Genomic DNA, 22,935 nt, shown 5'->3' on the forward strand with positions numbered 1-22,935 from the left:
TGCTGGGGATGCAGCTCAGTAGTTGAATGTCCCTGGTTCAATCCCCTGTATCAAAAATAAATAAGTAAATAAATAAATAAATAAGAGAATAACAAAACACACAAGTGCTAACGTTCCCTTTACAAATGAGTAAGACACTACTTTAAAACCCTACCCATTGCAGGAACTGGAATGGACTAATGCATTATTACTTTATATCTTGAAAATACAAATGGTTTACAGAATTATTTTCAATTAATTATGTTAAGCTATACAAATAATTAGGGAAAGGTCAGCATTTATTATGTATCTGGGAGAAAAAAATAACTGTTTAGTTAGCATTTGTTTGTGGAGGGGTGGTTTTATTTCCAAGATTACTCATGATATTGGTTTTTAGAATAGAAAAATATTTGAATGTAAGCTTCAGTTATATCTGCAAACAACATTTATTTGGAATTTTTAAAAATAGTCTTTACAAGAAGAGCAAATTGTCACCTGCTTTGTTGTCAGAGACAGGCATCATTAAAGCCCATTTGAAGCAATTTCAATTCTTCCAGATTGTAAATGTCAGGAACCGAAGTGGGAGGTAAGGACCAAGGCAGCTTTTGAGTCAGCCAATCAGGTCATTTATCAGTTTCTCAAAACTATAGAGAGTGATGTGAATGAGGTTTATGGATTCTGTAACCATTGGACCTTGACTTTCTATGGTTGCAAGTCCTTAATCAATCTGATGGGAAAAAAATGTCCCCCACCCCGCCACGTTCCACTCATCTAGCATTTCACAAAATCATCAACTAGAGTGTAGATGAGACAACTCACTTGGGCCAGCTACCTTACTTCTGTATGTAAAAGGTGGCATATATCTTGTGGAATGGTAAGAGTATTTTTTAATTGTAAGAGTAAAATTCCAAAGTGGATTAAAGAAATGTTTTTTCATAAAGTTAGCTCATGGAAATAAAGCAGGAAAGCAAAATCAGGAAGAATACAGGAAGATAGAAACCTAAGTCTGAGATTAAGTAGCAGTTAATCTAAGCAAGTATTTATCTGTATATGTCAGAGGAGTGGGGGATCGCTTATCAAAAGGAGGAATTTTCTTTCTTTTACTGAAGGAGGAAAACTGACCACTGCTTTCAGCTTTATTCAAAAGAGAACTTCTAAGGATTTGTAGGTAAATGTCATCAGATCATCCAGTCTACCTAAGATACTAGCTCTTTTTGAATCATTTCTTGTTTTCCCTAAACAGCACATTAAGAATTCAATTTTAAGCTGAGTACAGTGGTGCAGCCTATAATCCCAGTGCTCAGGAGACTGAAGCAGGAAGATCTCAAAGTCAGCCTCAGCAATTTAGCCAGGCTCTAAGCAAGACCCTGTCTCAAACTAAACAATGAAAAGGGCTGGAGATGCACATCAGTGGTTAAGTGTCTCTGGGTTTAATCCCTTGTACAAAAAAATAAAGTTCAATTCTGATGATACATGTTATCTTCTAACAGATGAATCTTTATAGAATGAGCCAAGATAAACACATACATGTGTAATTATTAATCACAAGTACTAGAATTAGCTTCCACCACTCCCCCAATTTTCCCAATCACCACCTAAAAAAGAACGAAACTTTTGAAGGTACCTAACTTTGTGGGAAAATCTACTGGCTAGGTCTTTTATCCTCTGCCTAAATGTAGGAAACATGTGCAAGGCACTGGGAAAAAAAAAAAACTGTTGTTGAGATAGAAGAATTGCTGTATTACTGCCCCAAATCAACAATGCACTCAGAAAAGTTGTGGTCTTTATTTACACAGCATATGAGAGCAACAAGTATCTAAGAGGCATATTGATATTAACCCTTGATAAGTATCTTATGGTGGAGAGAAAAGAGCATTATGCTCAGACACCTGGATTTCAGTGTTGGTTCTGTTACTGACTATGTGAATTGGGTCAGGTCATTTACATTTTATGTTTTAGTATCTACCTATAATAAATGAATATAATATTGTTAATCTAAAGGCTGCCAGAAATTTTGAATGAATGTGAAAAAACTTAGAAACCAGAACAGGGTAATCTGTAAAAGTATAGCTTTATTATTATTCACCCTTTTAGCTATTACCCAAGAGCAAGTGGGGCACAAATGGAGAACATTTATGGCAGGGGATTCTAGGACTGTCACAGGGCAAACATCCAGCTCATACTAGACACAAGGCTGTCTACCAGATTGGCAATTATCATTTTATCTGGAATAATCTACACGAAGGTTCTGCTGCTATGTCTTGGACCAAGTCTTGTCTTGCTCCTCCAACTTGACTAAAGATGTTGCGAGTATCCATGTGGTGTCAGATGCCAGAGTCCTCAACATCAGGGCCAAGGAAGACAGAAATTTACACACTGTATCCAAAAAACATTCTTGCTACAGCAACAGCAAATTCTGTTCCACTAACAGGCTCAATGTGGGACAGGGAAATTTTCTCAATTTCCAATAAGTTAGGTTCTTGGACTTCCCAACAATTCCATTTGGAATCATTTTTTTTGGGGGGGGGAATTGAGGAAACAAATTTTCTAAGTGAAACTATTTCATTCATCAAGTCCAGATGGAGAATTCTCAGCTTCTTTCCAGACTTTGGACCAGTAGAGAGCCCACAGCCTCAGCCCATTCTTGGTAGGTCTTGCCCACCTCATTTTCATTCTGCTTTTGGTAGAGGAAGGGGTGAGGTTGGCCACAGTCTAGTGAAGACTGGAAAGCTATAGGCTGTTCTTGACACATTAATTCAGTTGGGATCATGGGACAAACCTATTGTTATGGTTTTGATTTGGTGTCCCCTGAAAGCTCACATGTGAGACAGCGCAAGAAGGTTTGGAGGAGAAATGATTGAGTTATAGCCTTAACCTTACCAATGAGTTAATCCCTGGTGGGATTAACTAAAGTGGTAGGGTGTGGCTGGAGGAGGTGGGAATTAGGTTGTGGCTTTGGTGTATATATTTATATCGGGCGAGTGGAGTCTCTCTGCTTCTTAATCTCCATGATATAAGCTGCTTCCCACTGCCACACACTCCTCCATGATGTTCAGCCTCATCTTGGGCCCCAAGAAATGGAGCCAACCTTCTATAGACTATGACCTCTGAAACTGTGAGCCCTCAAAGAAAGTTTTCCTTCTCTATGGTTGGTCTGGTCAGATCCTTTAGTCACAGCATCGAGAAAGCTGACTAAACCACCCATAGAATAAATATCATGTGGTCAGCCTTGGTTCAAAGGTTACTGCTGGGGAGAATCAAGATGCTGTGATCTCTAAGTGCAGTGGGTATGAACAAGCAGGTGGGCCTCTATGCCCTCCACCCTGGAACAGCTCTTTAACATGCTGGGAAATCACTTAGCAAGTTTGGAAAACTCTCGTATAGGACATAGTTACCAAGGAAGAGAAATGCACAATCTTAGGGAGGGCAGAAATGTTCTTTAGGGGCAGAAAAAGAAAAGGACAGTGGGGTCTCTAGACCCTGTGGATTCACAGTAGAAAATCATAAGCAGGTTTAGAAAGAATATTTCTCTTCTTCAGACCGCAGTTAATAATAGTACAGATCTTTTCTTCTCTCTGGAGATTGGCTTCCTGAAAAACAGGATAAGCATGATGAAACAGAGGATACCTGTGAGGTCAGATGAGCCCAGGTTTGAGTCCTCGACTCAGCACTGCCTAGCTGTGTGACCTTAGGCCAGTTACCAAGCTTATCTGAGTCCTACTGCCCTCATGTTAAATGGAGATATTAATAACAACTTCCTAAGATTCTGGTGAGAATTGAGTCAAATGTATATGAAGCTCCCAGCTGTCACATATATGTTCAATAAATCATTATTATTTTGTTTAAGGAAGCAGTGTCTCTAAATGTGATAGAGTTGATTTATTGTGTGGTCAAGCTGCACCTTAGCTTAGTGGGTAATATCAGGCACTTTGAAGTCAGAGAAAACTGCCACTTACTCACTGGGACAAGTTACTTAACCTCCTAAAACTTCAATTTTCCCATCTGTCAATGTGGATAAAAATAGAGCCTGTACTGTAGGTGGCAACTGGGTCTCTTTTATTCTTTCTTCCTTTTCTTTTTTGAATTTTTATTTAAACTGATTGATTGATAGATTATTTGATCAATGCTGAGGGCCTTCAGCATCAATGAGACAGGCCCTGTGCATGACAGGCATGCTCCACATGGCTTCTACCTCATAGGTACATGAGGGGGTTAAGTCCATATGGGAGGGACAGGAGAGACTCTGCCTTTCTTCTTTTGCAGCATATTTGTCTGGAGCCTCACATTGGAAATCTTTTGGAACTATAAAAATTCCTACTGAAAGGTTCATACAGGTCACTTCAAACTGAAGTTAATAAAAAATACATAAAGAGTACAATACAAGCCAATGTGACGGTGTCTCATGCCAGATCTACTCCCACAGGAATAGGGGAGCACAATTCATGCAGATAATAAGCTTCCAGTGGATCTTAGCATTAGGCAAGATTGGGAGACTGATGTCATGCTTAAGAGCACTGGTTTTGCTGGGGTTTGTGGTCAGTTTGCTTGGAGCTCTAGGAAACTCTCCCTCTCCCCTCCCTATTCCTTGCAGCCTCCCTCTGCCCAGAGCAATAGTGGTAGGCTGCTGACATAACCAAATACCCTTTCCCTGCTTTCTCTCAAATCCTCTTTGCAAGGGAAGATCATCCCCATACCCCTTTCCCAAGTAATATTGCTTTTTGTTCTTTTGCTTGCTTTCTGAGCTTTCTGCACTCCTCTTCCTTTATGCTAGAACAGTGTCCTAGCTACAGATGGATAGTAAACCCATGTAGAGTGAATTAGTCTCACCAGTAACTAATTTTTACTATTATGCAATATATTTAAATTGGAATTGCTTTGAGGATTGTATGACACTGTGAGAGCAAAGAGATAATATTACACCTGTCACTTGCTTCTACGTAATCTAAAGGCAAGTCTTTTCACCTCTTTGAGACTCAGTTTTCTCATCTATTAAATGGAGATATTCATTCATTCAACCATTATTTACTGAATATCGGTTGTGTGATTTACCTAGGATATACTCATATACATATCACAAGTTTGTAGTGGAAACTAAGCAGGATGAGGTGTGTGGTATCTGGCTCACAGTCAACACCCAAAAAATGTTGTTCTTTGGGGCCTATGAACAATGGAATGCATCATTACATTATCAGCAATTTCACAACTTCTAATAAAATAATATAGGAACTATTAACAAGTACTTAGGAGATATCACAATCCTGACTTTCATAAATTAGATATCATTCCCTTGGGCCTGGACTCAGCTATGAGCCTTCCATCTAGCCCTTAATGTATCTCCTCATCTGGGCACGGCCAGTTAACCACTGAGGTTGATAGGTTGATTTGTTTTATATAACAGCCTGAAACACATGAAGTTTTACTATTTGGGTAGGGATTTTCTTGCTATTTCCTTTTTAAATATTCTTTTATTGTTTCTAGCATTCGTTCACTCATTCATTCATTCAGCAAATACATATGGACTTTTGTGTCAAGCATTCCTGCAGGTATTGGGGATATGACAGTTCACCCCTCAAAGTCTCAGTCCTCGTTAAACTGACATTGAAGTGGAGTATGATATATCACCCTCAACCCCTCTTCACACTAAACTGTAAAATGCCTGAAACCAGGGCTTTGATGGTGCTTCTTCCTGTTGGTCCTCCCTGAAACACATAGCATAGAACATAGTTTGGAATACCAGGATGCCTTCCAAAAAGCCTACACATTTTGATGGCTTACTATGTGCCAGACCTTATTCTAAGCATTTTCATAGACTATTCCATTTAATGCTCATAGAAACTTCATGAGGTAAGCAATAATTTGATGCCTATTTTCCAAATATGACAACTGAGGCATAGGGAGCTTAATAAATGTGACTGAGTTCCTGAGGCTAAAGAAGTAATGAAGCTGGAATTTGAACCCTAAACCTAGATCATGCAGATCCTCTCCTCATTCCACCCAGATTGTCCTCATTTTGAAGTTCCTATGGATTTCATTTTCAAATTGAGTGTGGAACCCAGAGTCTTTGTCTTGGGCCTGAGTCACATTTTCCTGATCACAGAGTCCTGGGGTGCCCCTATGTGCTAAGCTGAAAGCCAAACATCTGGGACAAAGCTAGCTAATCCTCATGGATTTGTTCATTATTGTGAGTCACCTTGGTTACCTCAGGTAAGTTGGGCTCTGAAAAAAAGGACTCAATAAAATTGCTTCTCTAGCAAAATGAGAAAATATACAAGAAATTTGACAAGATCTGAAGTACTTGGGTTCGTTGAAACTACAATGAAACGAATTCTATCCATCGAAATCCCAAATAATAGAAATAAGACTCCCGTCAGCTGCTAGAGGCCCTAATGTTGATAATATAATCTCCTCAAATTTGTTCTCAGGATACAGAACCCAGCTATCAAAGGCTGAACTGGATACCTACTTTCATTTGCAAGGTTGGGACTGGCAGGTCCATGACTCGGGGAGACATATATTTTCTTACCTGAAAAAAAAAATAAAAAATCATGATTAACCATGAAATCTCCAGGGCTGGGTTAAAAACTGCCCAGCAGCTACCCAGGGGCACCAGATTGTCTCTCAGTGTATGGACATCTGGCCTATTTTCTCCTAATAGATACTAAAAATCAAAGGAGCTTGTTTTCTTAAGGCCCCTTAGAACTTGTTCCCATCTTACAGTGTTCCTAATTAAAGGTCACTTTCTCAACAGTTCCTGGTCAGTCACCAATGAATATGACTGATTGTCAATATTAGTAGGAATGTGTGAAGATCTCACAACAGTTGAGACATTGATGATAAACCTTTGTTCATGAATTTTTGTCTAGAGGTTTCAGGAATAGGATAATGCCTGTATTATCAGTTTGTTTGCCAGGATGTGCCTGGCTTATAGTATAGGCTCACTAAATATTTGCTGAATTGGATCTGAAGTGTATATAGTTATTATGTTTGAAAGATGATGATTTGAGCCATGCGTGTTCTAACCAACTGTTGAATAAGGGCTCTGCTATGTGTATGCACAGGCATATATACAAACACAGTTGGTCTGACTTTCCCTCTGAATCCAGGAGGAGAATATTTTGCAAAAGAGTATAGGGTGGGAATTTTCACTGGTATCCCAAGCATGACATTTTTATGATTTACTCTCTGCATGCATTGCTAATCAAACTTTACAAATGACACAATGGTATTTTAACAGGACATTTGTTGTGAAATATTAAGATGGAACACAGTCCTGAACTTAGGCAGGCCATGCTAAACAGGCCCTTTGTGTACTATATCTTTAGTTCACAGTAAAAACTGCTTCCAGTAATTTCTCTCAGGCATAGAACCATAGATATGTACAGACCAGAGAATTGCAAAAGAAAATTACTCCAGAGAACAGAATGCAGACTTGGTCACATGAATGTAATATATATATATATATATATATATATATATATATATATATATATATATATAATACTCTATTACAAGTATTTCACATGAAAGGCAAATCTTTCAGCAGAGTAGATTACATTTTTACTGAAAGCATGGTTTATGCCAGTTCTTCCCTGTCCTTCTACAAAGCAGGAAGTCCTGTTTCTTATGGGTATTTCACTTCTAGTAGACACCAATTAAATATTTATTGGGTGAGCGAGTGAATGATAAACTCAGTGTTTCTTAAGGGAGTTTTCAGTTCAGGGGAGAGGTGGCTGTCAGGGGGCAATGACCCAAGGGAAACTGAGCAAGAGCAGCCAGTGTAAAGGAGGAAGTCACAGACAGCCATCTCCAGACAGCAATGGGGCTGCCTCTCCAGTTGCTTTGAATTTTAATGTGTGGAGCAGATGGTTGGTATAGATTGCCCTTGTTTTTGCCCAGGAGCCTGGCATTATTGTTAGTTGTCAACCTGTTTGGAGCATAACGTTTGAGCCTGTAGGTACATCACAGTCACAGAGATCTGTTTTGCAAACAGATTATTTAATGGCTCCCAATGAGGTAGATGTGGGACCCTCCAATTTTAGGCAGCAGTCCATCATTTTTCTAGGGTAAGGCCAAGTCAACAGACTGGGGTGAATATTGAGGACCAAACCCATCTGGCTGGCAATCTATGTAATCCTTTAACCATTAAACTGTGAGTGTTAATGAAGCCTAGTGAAAATATATAGAACATTTACACAAAACATTCCACCCCCTCAGCAGAAGCCCTATGTCCAGACTGGCAGCAATTAGTCTTAGCACCCATTTAATGCCAACTCACTCCTGACCACAACCCCTCAGAGGAAATCCACCAATTATCTCTAAGCATTTCCTTACAGTGGACTGATCTGGGCGGTAGGTTGAAAAGCAATCCTGTGCTTCCGGCTATCTGGACAGGGTTGCGATCCTCCCTCGTGGCAAATTTCTGAGGACAGTTTAGACATCTGTCTTGCTGGAGGAGACCTAGGAGAGGCTCACATTTCCCATCAGGCCGGGGCTCTGGAACCAGGTGCCCATCCGGAAAGACATGAGAGTAGCCAGGCTCCAGGGACCTGGGGCTGGCTAGGGAGGGGAAATGCCACAGATCCCGAGGCTGAACAGAGTGGGTCTCAGGCAGAGACAGTGGATACTGATTCACAGGCAAGGGACCAGACATATTCAAGCTGCTGTTGTTGGCACTATTTGCACGCGACATTTCCAGCTGTGACTTTGTCCAAGGAGAAGAGAAACGCCACTGATTTGGAGGCATGTCACTATCTGGAAGAAAAGATTTAGGAGACATGTCAGGTGTTTACTTATAATTTTTGAAATGGAAGTAGCTTTTTTTCAGGTTAATTCATACTATACTTGTTAACTTGAAGAAAATAAAGAAAAAGTAAAACACACACACATTAATCATAGTATTCATAAACAGACATTGTCCTCCTTTAGTTGTACTTCTTTCTAGGATTTGTTTCTATTCATATATGCATTCTCTTCACAACATGTATCATTATTAAAGCTGATTTTGCTTCATCAATATATACAAATATTCTCCCACAGCAATGAACTGAGCCAAACACCAACTTTTAAAATGGGTATACACTATTCCTATAGGAGAAAATAATGGATTAACAGATGTCATATTTGCGGGCAATTCAGTTACTTCTGTTTTTTAAGTTATAGTAACAACATGGCAGTGAGCAACTCTGTACATACATCTTTGTCCCCTTGTCAAATTAGCCCCTTAATAAAACTTTTCTAGAAGCAAAAGTGGTTAATTTGTGTTTGGTTGCTGATATTGTTTACCTCTATTTCATAGCTACTGTTCTAAATACACCTAATAGGAGGACTCCATAGAACATTAAAAAGGGTTTAACACTTGCTTGTTGTTATTCAACAGGCAACGGTTGGTCATTAACACAACTCAAGGTTTGTTTGTTTGTTTGATTGTTTTCAGAGAAATCTGAGGTACAGAGATGTTAAGAGACTGAACCAAGGGGACAAAAAGCAGATTAGCCCAGTAGGGAACTGAACTGTAGAAATGAGTGATGGGTAAAAAAAAGTAGTTGTTTGGACCTCATCTTTAAAAGCAGAATTATTAGGGCAAGTCAGTTTCTTCTTGCTCACTCTGTGTGGACACACTAGAAGGGAATAAAGTCTCCTTTAGTTCCATAGACACTATGTTAATTGTGCCTATTATAACTAATAGCTAAATCTGCTATCTCCAAGATAGCTTCCAACATGGATACATGTTTTCTCCATTCTCAACACCCACTTAGACAAGAGGGGAGGAGGGAAATAACTCTGACAGATGGTGTTAAAATCCTGGAGCCTCTCATCTATCCAAGATATTGGAGGAGGGGGACATGAGTAAGGAGACAAAGGAAGATTGGCTGACAGGAGATCCTGAGACACTGGGCCCTTTTCTCTCCATGGGCACCTCTCCCAGCTCTCCTTACTGTTCAGTTTGACTGTATTTTGTACAAGATGAAAACATTTGAGAGGCCAGTACAGTTTTACAGGAGTGACCCCACCCATTACCTTGGCTTTCTATGTAACATAGATATTTTAAAAAAGAAGCTTAAACCCACATGGCAGACACTCTGCTCAATATCTCATACCATTTACAGTGAGCAATTGGCAATGGTGGGATTCTTCTAATGAAACCAAGGACAAGGAAATACATTAGGGTGTGTTCCCAGGGGTAAATGTTATTTTTGAAAACTGATATCTCCAGGCCAGTAGCAATTCAGGGCACTGTGTGGTACAAACAGAGTGATTAAGTTGATTTCATATAATCACTGTCCATGTTTCATATTGGATGAAGGTACTGCATGTCCTAAGCACAAATTAGAAACAAAGCATAGCCTCTGAAAACGGACAGTTTCCATCTGGACTGTCCTCAGAGATCTCATACATATGACTTAGGTGCTTGCTAAATGCTTGAAATATAAAAAGCAGGACCCAAGGTGCTTTGAATATTTTTCTTAACTGCTTACCTACCAGAATTCTCTAATAGAAATGTTAAAGGGAGTAGGTAGTGTGCCATTGTTTAAGTCCTATGTGGTCACCTGGTGCTCTAGAGTATAGTCTGAATGGGAGCTTGGAGGGATGCTCAGGATTATGAGTTCACAGCAACCCAATAGCTATAGGTGGCTTGGAAAAACTCACTCTTCCCGACTAAGCTTGGTTGTTGGTGGCCCATGGTGTGGAGACACTACATTTGGGTTGGCCATGCTTTCTCAGATTTCTTGAGCCAACTACTCTGGCAATCATGCCCATCTTCACTGTGGATAGAGGAGGATATCTCAAACCATATTCTTAACTTACTCAAGGTTACTGCTTACTAGAAGTGGCTCTGGTGACATTTCCACTCAAATGTCCCCTCTTAGCTACCTCTAGAGGTGTGTGTGTGTGTGTGTGTGTGTGTGTGTGTGTGTGTGTGTGTGTGTAGGCAGAGGAAGATAGAGAAAGAGAATGAACACACCTCAGGGATGATATTGCAGCCTTTTCAAACCACGAACTACATTAACAGATAAAGAGCATGTGAGGAACATTTTGATTCAAAGACTCTTGGGGTAGGTTGGGATTTTTCTTTCAGTAAGAATCCAGATGGCTTTCACTCCATATACTCTGACCTTGGACATCAGACCATTACCTTTTGCTCCATCCATGCTTCTAGTGTGTAAGTGTGTGCTCTTAACCATTTAAAATTTTTTTAAAAAAATATTTAATTTTTAGTTGTAGTTGGATGCAATACCTTTATTTATTTATTTTTATGTGGTGCTGAGGATCGAACCCAGGGCCTCGCATATGCTAGGCAAGCGCTCTACCACTGATTCATAACACCAGCCCTGCTCTTAACCAATTTGCGTGCTGCTCTGCTCAATATGGAAAGGTTCAGCTTGAAGGGATGTGTGTATGTGTGTGTGCATGTGTTTGTGTATATGCATACAATTTTGCAACTATGTATTTGTGTGTAATTTTGTGTGAACATGTATGTGGCTGCATTTATGTGCATGCATTCATTGAAATGGCATTTAGTCATGTCTTACCACATGTTAAGAACCTGCACAAATTCTGGGGACAAGACAGTGAACAAAAGAGAAAAGATCTCATCTCTCTTAACGTTTACTGGGCCAATTTTCTCTCTAGAAATCCAGAGAGAATTTTTCTGAGAGAGTAGTATTTAATTTTTGTATGAATAGAAATTCGTTTGGAATAGGGAGTCATAGCCATCACACAGGAGCCAGGGCCGCCGTGATGGGATAGAGTGGAAGATAGTCTTCTGGCATAAAGGCAAATGCTTACATGCTTCTAGAAATTTCAAGATTTTCCAGAAATATATATGGGTAATTCCAGGGGCCCTTGGTCCTAAAACCAGGCCTATGCACAGAGCGCTAATCTCCATTTTTTGTTCTGCCTATTTGGAAGAAACTGGTAGGCCATTTCCCTATCTCCCAAGCACACTCAGAGACATTATTAATTCTTACTCATATATACTCTCTCTGGATTTCTAGAACAAAGATTGTTATCCTGTTACTTTCTGTGACTACATCCTCTTTACTTCCTTCATAGTGGTAATCCTATAATTTCTTCAGTTACTCATTTATTTGATATTGGCCCTCTCCTCTACTCAGTAAACGTTAAGAGAGATGAGATCATTTCTCTTTTGTTCACCATCTTGTCCCCAAAATTTGCACAGTTCTTGACATATGGTAGGACTTGACTAAATGCCATTTCAATGAATGCATACACATATATGCAGTCACATACACGCTCACAGAAAATTGAACACAAATACACATAGTTGCAAAAATGTATGCATACACACAAATACATGCACTCACACATGTGCATGTGTGTCTATTTGGGGATCTGGTTCAGTCTTTTATAACAACTTACTTTCCTAAGAACTAACTTAGGGTCCCATGAGAACTACCTTCAAACTGAACTATCCCTTCAAACTGAACCTTTCCATATTGAGCAGAACAGCATGCGAAATTGTTAAGAGCACAGACTTTGAAGTCAGACAGGCTTGGAGTCCAGTCCCAGATCTTTCATATCCTAGTCATGTGACACTGAGCAAGTCCCCTCCCCTTCTGTGCTTCCTGGGACTGTTGTGAGATTGGATAAAACAATCCATGCAAAAGGGCTTAGCTTAGTACCTGGTATATACTAGGATCTCAATAAATAGTAGCTCTTTTATTCATATTATTAATCATTTCAGTTTATAAACCCAGTTTGGCTCTTTTTTTCTGGTTTGCAACACTCAGTATAATCAACCCAGGAAGAAACAAGATGGTAATTAAGGTATGAAGCCTAAAGAATCCACCCTGCCATTAGTTACCTAGTGCCAGAGAATGTAAAGGAAGAAAGGACTGAGCTGGGAAGCCCCCAACAGCAGCAGAAGTTGCTATACAGGAAAGATTTCAGAAGCCTTTGCTCAGTCTATGTCCATCCCCAGGGAATAAGATATCAGAAGTGGGCAGGAACAATTTTTAAATATAGATTAGCTTTTGTTTACTGAGCAATGACTATGGATCAGATGTTTTGCTTAGCACTCTGTATATATGAGCTCATGTGATCCTCACAGTAACCAAAATGAGTAAATAGAGTCTGAGAGGTTAAAGTAACTTGCCTTAAGGCCCACATGGTCGGTAAGTGAGAATGCTATCTCATTCCAAACCTCATACTCTTACTGACTGTGCTTCCACAATATTCCAAAGAATGCAGTAAGCTGGGCACTTTCACACACTTCTTGTCTCTTGCCCCTTCCTCTCTGTCTCTGCTTCCTGGATGTCATGAACTGAGAAGAGTTTCTCCACCACACCTTTCTGACATGATGTTCTGTCTTATCTTCATCCCAGAGCAATGGAGCCAGCTGACAATGTACTGAAACTGTGAGTCAATATACAGTTTTCCTCTTCTAAGTTGAGATATGGATTCCAGTCATTGGGGGAACTGTCCTCAGAAGGGAAGGTAGTTCTCATGGGACCCGAAGTTAGTTGTTTATGACCAATATTTTGGTCACAGTGATAAAAACTAACATACAACAAATAAAATGTTGGGGGACACACTTAAAGCATATCCAAACCATAGCACCCAATCATTCCACTCACCACTGAGATCAATGTCCCCCAAAAGACTTATATGTTGAAGGCATGGTCCACAGTGTAGTAATGCAGCTTATGCAAAGTGATGCTATGTAAAAATTAGCAGGTGTGATTAGATGTTCATGTGGTTTATTTCTTTCCTGAATATGTATCTGTGTTCTCTAAATTTTCAGATATGAACACATATCTTTATTTTATTTATTTTTTATGTGGTGCTGAGGATTGAACCCAGGGCCTCACACATGCTAGTCGAGCACTCAACCACTGAGCCACATCCCCAGCCCCAGAAAAAAGCTCATTTTTGAGACAGAATCTTACATGACATGTTTGGAAACTTGGTCCCCAGTGGGGCATTGTGAGAGGTAGCAGAATCTTTAAAGAGGTAGACACTAGTGAGAAGTCATTGAGAGCAATGCCCTGAAAAGGATTAAGGTAGATTATGTCAGTTTGCTCTGTTGCCCAGGCTGCCCTTGAACTCCTGGTCTTAAGTGATAATCCTGTCTCAGCCTCTCAAGTAGTTGGGACTAGAGGTACATACCACTGCACACAGCTAAGCTATTTTTTAAGCAAAAATTTAAGAGACCACTTGATCAGTGAATCTCCTAAAAGTGAGTTGACAGTTGCAAAGACCAATCCATAATTGCCTGATTTCCCTTCCATTCATCCTTTCTTCTTTCCCACTTCTCCTTGTGCTGTGTGTGTGTGTGTGTGTGTGTGTGTGTAAGACCAGTCCTGATTTATGATGAAGGTTAAACTAGACACACATGTGCACGTGCGCGCACACACACACACACACACACACACACACACACACACACATTTTGTCCCACAAATATCCAAACTTTGGCTTGTCCAGTCGGTACACATTGGCGCTCCCCTCTCTACCAGCATAGCTGGTAGCAATAATCCCTCATTCATTCACCCCAGGATCAAAGCAGGTAGTCCTTGAATTACCTGAAGTTAAAATAACACCACAAGCAGAGGGACAGCTTAGAGAAGAAAGTCCTGCTTTGGGATAACAGAAAACCCTGCTCAGTCCCAATCCCTCCTTCCTAGTCACCTCCCTGGGGTAGCTAGTGCAGATTCCTTGAAGGCAGAGGTCAAATACAAAACATGTGCCTGTATCTTGAAAGTTGAGTGGCTAAGAGCTCAGAATATGGAATCAAGACCATCTGATGACAAATACTATAGTCACCCCTTACTAGCTGTGGTATCTTGGACAAGTCACTTGACTCTGAGCTTCAGTTATCTCACCAGAAATATAAGCATAGAAGGAGTAACCAATAGGGTTGGTGTGAAAATTCAATGAGATAACCTATGTCACAGCCCCTAGCAAAGGGCCAGGCACACAGGAAGTACACACTAAGTGTTAATTGTTGCAAACATCTTCATGGGTATTAACCCTCTCCCTGTGGTGTCGTTAGGGTCTACAAAAGCAGGAGAGTAAAGTCAAGAGACTGGTTCTGGAGTCAAACAGACCTGGCTTTCAATCTCTATCATTCACTGGCAAGGTGACCCATCTCTGAGTACTCACCATTGCTGGGTTACAGTTTACTCCTCTGTAAAATGAGGACAAAGTGGTTTTGTGAAATACAAGCAATGTGCAGGAAAATTCACAAATACAAGTTTTCAGCTGGAGGAACTTTCACAAACTGGATAATAAGTACCCAGACAGAAGAACAGAATGTGATTAACACTTCAGAAGGCCCCCTCAGGCACTCTCTCCATCGCTAACCCTGACAAACATCTTCTAACAAGACCAAATCCTGTCTTCTAAGATCATGGATTTGGTTTGCTTATCTTTGAACTTTATAAATCATAGTGGGTTTTAAGGACTGAATTAAGTGTAATAATTTTAATGTGGTGTCTGGCACCTAGTGGAGGCACGAAGTTGTCAATATTCACAGGCACCATAAACAGCCAGCATGACTATAGCTCATCTAGATATTCACACTAAAAGAGAAATGTAGTGTTTCTTCCTACCCTGCTAATCATGGCAGATGGAAGGCAGGGAAGATCCACTGGGACCCTTTGAGACTGGTTAAAGAAGATTGCTAGGTGGTCAGGTATATAGCTTCTCTTCTCTCAACAGTTCTTGAGCATGTTCCAGGCCTGCTCAAGACTGGGGCTGGGGGTGGTTCAGGAGGAATATGGGTTGAGAAGTGCACCAAGACTGTGTCCCCCAAGAACTTGCAGTTATTGAAGCTTCCCCAATTACTGACTGAAAATCCCCAGTGTTCATCAAAATGGAAGACAATCCAAAGATACCTTCAACTTATATTTTCTTTTCTGAAGTGCAGTCCATATAAATTATACATAAGTAAATTTTAAAATAACTTTGATTTTGGAAGGGAAGCCAGGAAATTCAATGGCTTTTCCTAGCCACACAGGTCTCTTGTGTTTGGGCTTTGCATATTTGACTTGACAGAATGCCCTTAGAATGTGGGCAAGTCTTCGACGGGAGCCCATGAATGGGGGTCTGTTCTCCTCAATCTGGTTTAGCTGGGGCTGACCTGCTAGGGGTTAAGAGGATGCTAACTAGCAGTCAGTAATGAAAGGCCCACTTTATAGGTTTCCCACCATTTTCAAAGCTGTATGTGTGTCATTTAACACGTCCAATAAGAACCTCAGCAGGACTGGACTTCTTTCACGGAGCCCTCCCCTGAGGCAGCAGAGTTCGTGAGAAACTTGACTCTTAGCTATGATAAGAGGGGCCTTGAGGGAGACAGTCTTTCCTTCAGTTGCTCAATCACCAGAAAAATATTTGCCTAGCCCACACCACCCTCCATGAGGGAGGCAACATCTTCAGAGTCAGGGGATTTGTGAGATTCTCACAGGGAAAATGCAACAAGAAGATAAAGGAAGAAAACCACCTATCTGTTTGGCTTGTGAAGGCTGGCTTGGCCTAGAAACAGGGCCAAGCCCAAGCTCCCAGGCAGAAGCTTCACAGAATTCAATCAAAGTAAAGTCAGAAGGCATAGAAAACATGAAAGCAGCCACACAGCAGGATTCCAAAAATCTTGGAGGCTATAGGAGAGGCCTGCATTCAAAAAACATGTCAGCCTTTGGCATTATCCACACAAAAGTAATTAGTACCTACATAGCATTCACTACTTGCTACCTGACATGCTTTATCTCATTGACTCCCTCAAAGCACTCTCCTATAGTTAAATATTTGATTTTAGCAGTAAGGAAACTGAGGCATAAGCAGATAAAGATGCCCAGAAATCATACTGTTAAGAAGTAGTGGAACTGTGTTGACATCATACTACATAGTTCTAAAGCTGTGTACTACACCATATCTCCTCTCTATGGTGATCCCTATGGTTTGAATATGACTTGTCCCCTCAGAAATTCATTTTAGGATTTAATGTCCTCTGTGACATATTTTGAGGGTGGGCACTTAATCTAACTATCATGCTTAGAGGTGAAACCTTTGGGAGATTATTGGGGACTAGATAAATTTATCAGGGTTGGGGCCCATGATTAAATTATTGGTGGCTTTATGAGAAGAGGGAGAGAGACCAGAGAACACACATATGCTCTCTTAGTCTCTTGTCATGTGATATCTGCACTGTCTTGGGATTCTGGCAGCAAGACAGTCATCACCAGATGTGAGCCCTCAAACTTTGACCACAACAATCTCCTTCCTTCATAATTTACCCAGTCTGTGGCATTGTGTTACTAGCAACAGAAAATGGACGACATACCCCATCTTTAGGATCAATACCCTATGATTCAAATCATAATTTAATTCATTCCAGAAATATTTATTAAGTGCCTCCCATAAGTCAAGCATTGAGCTATGTACTTAAAAAGCAGTAATTTTAACAGACTAAATCCTGCTGCCATAGAATTCAGACTAAAGGGTGTGCAAAGGAGTCCAGAAGAATATATATAATGTGCTTGGTGGTGACAAATGCTGAGAAGAAAAACAAAACAGGGTAAAATGACAGAGTAGGGGTTTCTCATTTTTACCACATCACTCAAACAATTCATGCCTTTCCACATGTGTACTTAACCCACAAGATTCTCTGAGAAAGTCAATTCATTTGACTGGAAAAATCATTCCTAGGAAAGAAGTAAATTCTGCTATGGAGAGTACATCAGATACACACCAGTGCTCTGTCCAGACCAAACAGCAGAACCAGAGTGATAGTATCTGGAAACAGGTGAGCTCTTTGCCCACAGGCAGAGGCCCCATGTGTCCACTTTGTACAAAGTGTCCCACTTGGAGACCCACAGGTCCTCCAATGGAAGCAAAACATTTAACTTGTGGGCTAGGTAACCGAAATAAAAAGCTCTTAAAATCAACCAGACTTAGGTCCATTTGCACCTTTCAAAAAAAGTAAATGGGAGCCATATTGATTCTCATCTGGCAGGCAGGGGTGCCTCTATTAAGCATAAGAGGCACAGTAACTAGGGCCTGTGAATACTTGTAGCGGTCCACAGAAGTGATGTAACTTATTTCAAAATCAGAAGAAAAAGATGAATGTGATAATGATACCGATTAAAAAGGAATTCAGCTTGGTTTATCCTCATCTCATAACAAACAGCACAGTTATAAAATGTAACTTTTAATACTTTTATGGATCAAGGGCTCCATGAAGGCAAAAGTATCTGGGGTCCATGAGAGACATATTGTGGCCCCTGCCAGCTTAAAATCATACTTTCCCCCAAATCTGCATGCTTTGATATGCACATTGTGACATAGCTCTGTTGAGCAATATGCATCCCTGACCCGGAGAAGGGTGGGAGAAGGATGTGGCAAGACCCTTCATTAGTCTCCCTCTGGCCCCTATCCTTGCTCACCAGATTATCCACTATTGGTTGAAAGGAGGCTGAGAGCATCAACCCAGGACATGTTTATCTTATCATGGATGCTTTGGTGTTCTTGCCCTCTGGCCAACAGCAAGAATAATATTACTGATTGATGGTAACAGTGAGTAGTCAGGAAGCTCTTATTGTATGCTGAGCAGGGAACCTAGCACTGAATGCAGTTGAAGAAATAATGAAATAAGTGAACTAATTTGATTAGACAATGTCCATTTTTGCATTAAACTTCTAAGAAAAGGTATGACTTCTCACTAGGCAGTGTGACTTGCTTTTAGCAAACATACACATGCAGAATGCATTAAAAACTGGGGCTTATGGGCTGGGGATGTGGCTCAAGCGGTAGCGCCCTTGCCTAGCATGCGTGCGGCCCGGGTTTGATCCTCAGCAGCACCACATACAAACGAAGATGTTGTGTCCGCCGAAAACTAAGAAAAAATAAATAAATATTAAAATTCTCTCTCTCTCTCTCTCTGTCCCCCTCTCTCTCTCACTCTCTCTTTAAAACAAAACAAAACAAAACAAAAAAACTGGGTCTTACAGTGAAAGCTTGGACAGGAAATTGCTGCCTCCTCCCTCCTGAGATGCTCACCATTCCTCAGGATCACATCTTCACTCTGGCTTGAGGAGTTCAATCCTTGGGGCCTCTTGATATTGCTCAGAGCTCTTGAGAAGTGCTCATCCACGACACTGTTGATGTCTCCTTGGAAATAAGTGAAAATGACACACTGGGAATTCCATTCCGTCTTTATGGGCTTCTGACGATCTTTGGGCTGCTGGATGTCAGTCTTGTTCATTTCTGCCATTGTCAATAACACAGGTGATGGCTGCAAACCAAATACAAAAAGTCACTGGTACTATTTCATCAAGGGGTTTGGCTGTTGTTTAGTTGAGCACCATCCCTAAGGGCAAGCAATTTCTTCCTACCAAGTACAGGCTCTCACTAGAGCCCTGGGGAGTCACTGAGTTCCTGAAGGTCAACAACAATGCTGTGTTGGACTGTGAGCAGCTGAGGAGCTCAATCTGATCAGCGTTCAGGAAACAACCTAAAGCTGTACCAACAGCTGGAGGTGGCCTTCTCTTACAAATGAGAATTGTGAAACAACAGGACTAGAAAAGCAACAGGAGATGTGTCTGGAGGACACTAAGTCCAAATAGCAATGTAATTTGCCTTCTGGTGAAGTTTATTCTTCCCAAATGAATGAGCCAGGGTCAGCCCATAACTACTTAGAGACACAGGCTCCCCAAGAAAGGACTAAGCAATGGGTACTGGACAATTTCAGCTAGCATGGCAAACACTACTTTGCAGCATGACTATTTTAATGCAAGAGGATAAAACCCATGAAATTCTGTCCTAATCTATGTAAGATAGTGTCTTACTTCCACCCAGACTCTGACTTAGAAACTTAACAATCATAAACAATATGAGCTCTAAGGCTTTCAGATGGATATATTCTGAGCCACATACAGATCTCAAAAAATGTGGGAATAAGTTGTAGTAACATTACTGGAAAGCTCCTGAAAGACAATAACCTTGTCAATTCTGTTCACTATCATATCCTCTGTATCTGGAACCATGCCTGGAATAGAGTGAATGCTCAATAGCTGTTTGCTGAATAGATTTCAAATTGGAACCCCTTGGTGGCATCAGCTGATCCCACCTTATGAGTTCCTTGAGGCCAGAGGCTGTCCATCTGCACCCAAACCAGGACCCAGAACATGGTGAGCACTCAAGACATGCTGTGACCTTCTTTAACTAGGGAAGTAGCCTGTCTGAATGCCTCTTACCTGGAGCCACCCAACCTGATTTGCCCTGTGCTCTGACCAAAGATGTGTTTAGTCTATTCATTAACTCAATAATTGGGGTTGAATAAATTGTCTCCATCTCTAGTTTATGAGATCTTTGAGATTGGGAACTATTTCTTATTCATTTCTTTATCCCTAGTACCTAGCACAAAGTGGATGATCAGTAAACAATGGCTGAATGACTGAATGTCATTTCATGCAGAGAAAGCACAACTCAAGGAAATTATAGCAGATTAGGAGTCAGAAGACCTGTGGTTTTCCTTGGCTATGTAATTTTGGGGTAACTGCATAGCCTTTCTGTGCTTCATATTACTCTTGGGTTTGGAGAATAAATAAAGGGTTTGGAAGAGTGTGAATTCTGCAGCCTAAGAAATGTCAATAGGTCACAATGGGAACATTAGGAAGGAATCTGGCAGTGAGCAGATTTTCCAAAAAGATCTTTCAGAGTCATTCTAGCCCCAGTCATAATTGGATTATGTTGTCTAGAGAAGCATTTAATTAAACATTATTGTTTTGTTTCTCCTGGTTGGTAGTCATGCTAAGCATAGCCAGGCATGACTTAAAAAAAATTAAATTGTATCTTTACTTCAAAATCCATGTGAACGACCACTTTGAAAAAGCATAGTTTCTTATAAATTATACTTTTCTTACTATATGACCCAGCATTCTTACTTTTAAGTATACAGGGTCAAGATAAACAAAAGCTATGTCCCCATAAAAACTTGTACATGAGTTTTCATAGCAGCTTTATTTCTAATAGCCAAATAAAGGAAATTACCCAAATGTTTACTACCAGGAGAATAAATAAACTAGCTATAATATGTTCATACAGTGGAATGAAAGCCAGCAATACAAAGAAACTAACTACCACTCCCCACAACAGCATGGAAGAATCTCAAAGCACATTGAATGAAAGAAGCCAGTCATGAAAGGCCACATACTGTATGGAACATACATTTACATGGAAGAAGCATAAATAATCTATAGTGATAGAAGTCAGAACAGTGGTTGTCTGTAGAATGGAGATTGACTAGGAAGGGGCACGAGGTTGATGGTTACTATGTGGATATATACATTTGCCCAAATTTATCAAAATGTACACTTGCGATAGATGTACTTCACTGTAGGTAAATTATTCCTGAATAAATAGCACAAGTATACTCAGATACTAGGGTAAAAGAAATACAGCAAAGGTGTTGTGAATAAAGTAATAAAGTATAAAGTAATGATAAATGTAGAGACAGAGGCATTTAAAGATACAGTTTATACAATTCCTATTCTGTTCCAAAAGCTATACACATATCTTCTCCAATCTTTATAATCCTCAAAGTAGGTATTATTATTCCCATTTTATGGATAAGGAAGGTAGAGCTTAGAGAAGGTGAAATAAACTACCCAGGCCACACAGCTAGGTAGTGGTAAAACCTGGATTTGAACCAAGGGTTCTCTGGCACCAATGTCTGTCTGATTTTTAGTACCCTTTACTGTTAACCCAATGATTGTGATAGTGTCTCCCCTTCCGTGGGCCTCATTTTCCATATCTATCAAATGTGGGGACAGGGTTGGCTTCTAATCTGTAGGGGAGCATGAGCCAGGACACTAATCCGGCCACATGGTTTCCTTCAGAGAAAGTAGGAATAAACTTTGTGCACTCCCTCATGGCTTTCCTTGAAGCCTCTGCCTCCAGCCACTAAAGACCAGCTAGGACCTCTGGAGGACTCACCCTCTTACTCTCAGAGCTATCAGCATTCACTGCTCTAGGCTCAGGCTAGACCCAGTTCACAGCCTGTCTTTGCTGACTGCCTCTGAAAGCCACATGTAAGGAGCTGGCTGGACTCTTGGGACATCATGGCCAAAATCATGTTCCAAATATCCTAGGATAAAGTCCACAGAGACCACAGGCCACCTGGGCACAACCAAGAAAAGTTAGAGATAAACTTGAAGGTGATGTTTCAGCATCATCACACTGGATCCTGAATAAACCACAAGGTCTACCTCTGCCTCTCTGTTCCTCTTCAAACACAGTGGTCACTCAGAAGAAAACTGTGGGTTACTTTTGTGGATCCAGTTCCCAAGCAATTCCATGGACTGCACTCAGCCCCCAGTGGAAGGAAACTGAGAAATATTCAAATTCTGAGAATTAAGTCAGGCATGGTGGCACACAGCTTAGTCCCAGCTACTCAGGAGGCTGAGGCAGAAGGATAACTTGTGCCCAAGAGTTTGAGACCAATCTAGGAAATAGAGCAAGATCCTGGCTCAGAAAAATAATTAAATCTTTTCAAAATGAAAGAAAATTCTGAAGATTGTCATTCGATTTAATCTATGAAGAACTGCATCTTATGGCACCTGTAGAGAAACTTGAATAGCTTTATCCTCAAATGAACTCTATAAGGGGTCTCTATTCATGTGTGAATTAGAAAGGAGGGTCTGACCTACAAGAAAGGGATTCTGCAAAGCTGCATCTAAGGGAATGTCTGTCAAAAAATATAAAGACACCAAGTGCTACAATGGTACCTACAAATGTTGCCCAAACTTTGGGGGAAAAAGTCTTTGAACATGGAATCTGAAACCAGCCATTTGACTTCCATTCTACCACATGGACACCGCATGGATGTTTTTACCATCTGTACCTAGCACAACAGGGGCAGGGTGGGAAGTCAGAAAGATTGGTTTTCACAATGGTCACTTGGAACTGACCCCAAAGGGACCATATTTCATTTCATTG

General features: G+C 40.6%; 1 protein-coding gene across 3 annotated transcripts in view; it reads right to left on the bottom strand.

Moving 5' to 3' along the window:
- Nucleotides 1–2,031: 2,031 nt before the first annotated feature.
- Vgll1 (vestigial like family member 1) overlaps nt 2,032–22,935 on the bottom strand; it is a 39,560-nt gene continuing 18,656 nt past the window's right edge. For 2 of the 3 annotated variants that reach the window (XM_040286114.2, XM_040286118.2), the window contains exons 2-5: nt 18,946–19,231; nt 8,311–8,730; nt 6,443–6,502; nt 2,032–3,569 (exon numbers count right to left, since the gene is read on the bottom strand). In XM_040286114.2, the coding sequence (XP_040142048.1) occupies nt 3,526–3,569; nt 6,443–6,502; nt 8,311–8,730; nt 18,946–19,210 (789 nt within the window). In that variant the 5' untranslated portion in view covers nt 19,211–19,231 and the 3' untranslated portion in view covers nt 2,032–3,525. The remainder of the gene's footprint in view (nt 3,570–6,442; nt 6,503–8,310; nt 8,731–18,945; nt 19,232–22,935) is intronic. The other variant, XM_078034221.1, reaches the window with a different exon arrangement.

This window comes from Ictidomys tridecemlineatus, chromosome X, assembly GCF_052094955.1.
Source record: "Ictidomys tridecemlineatus isolate mIctTri1 chromosome X, mIctTri1.hap1, whole genome shotgun sequence".
NCBI classification, from domain to species: Eukaryota; Metazoa; Chordata; class Mammalia; order Rodentia; family Sciuridae; genus Ictidomys; species Ictidomys tridecemlineatus.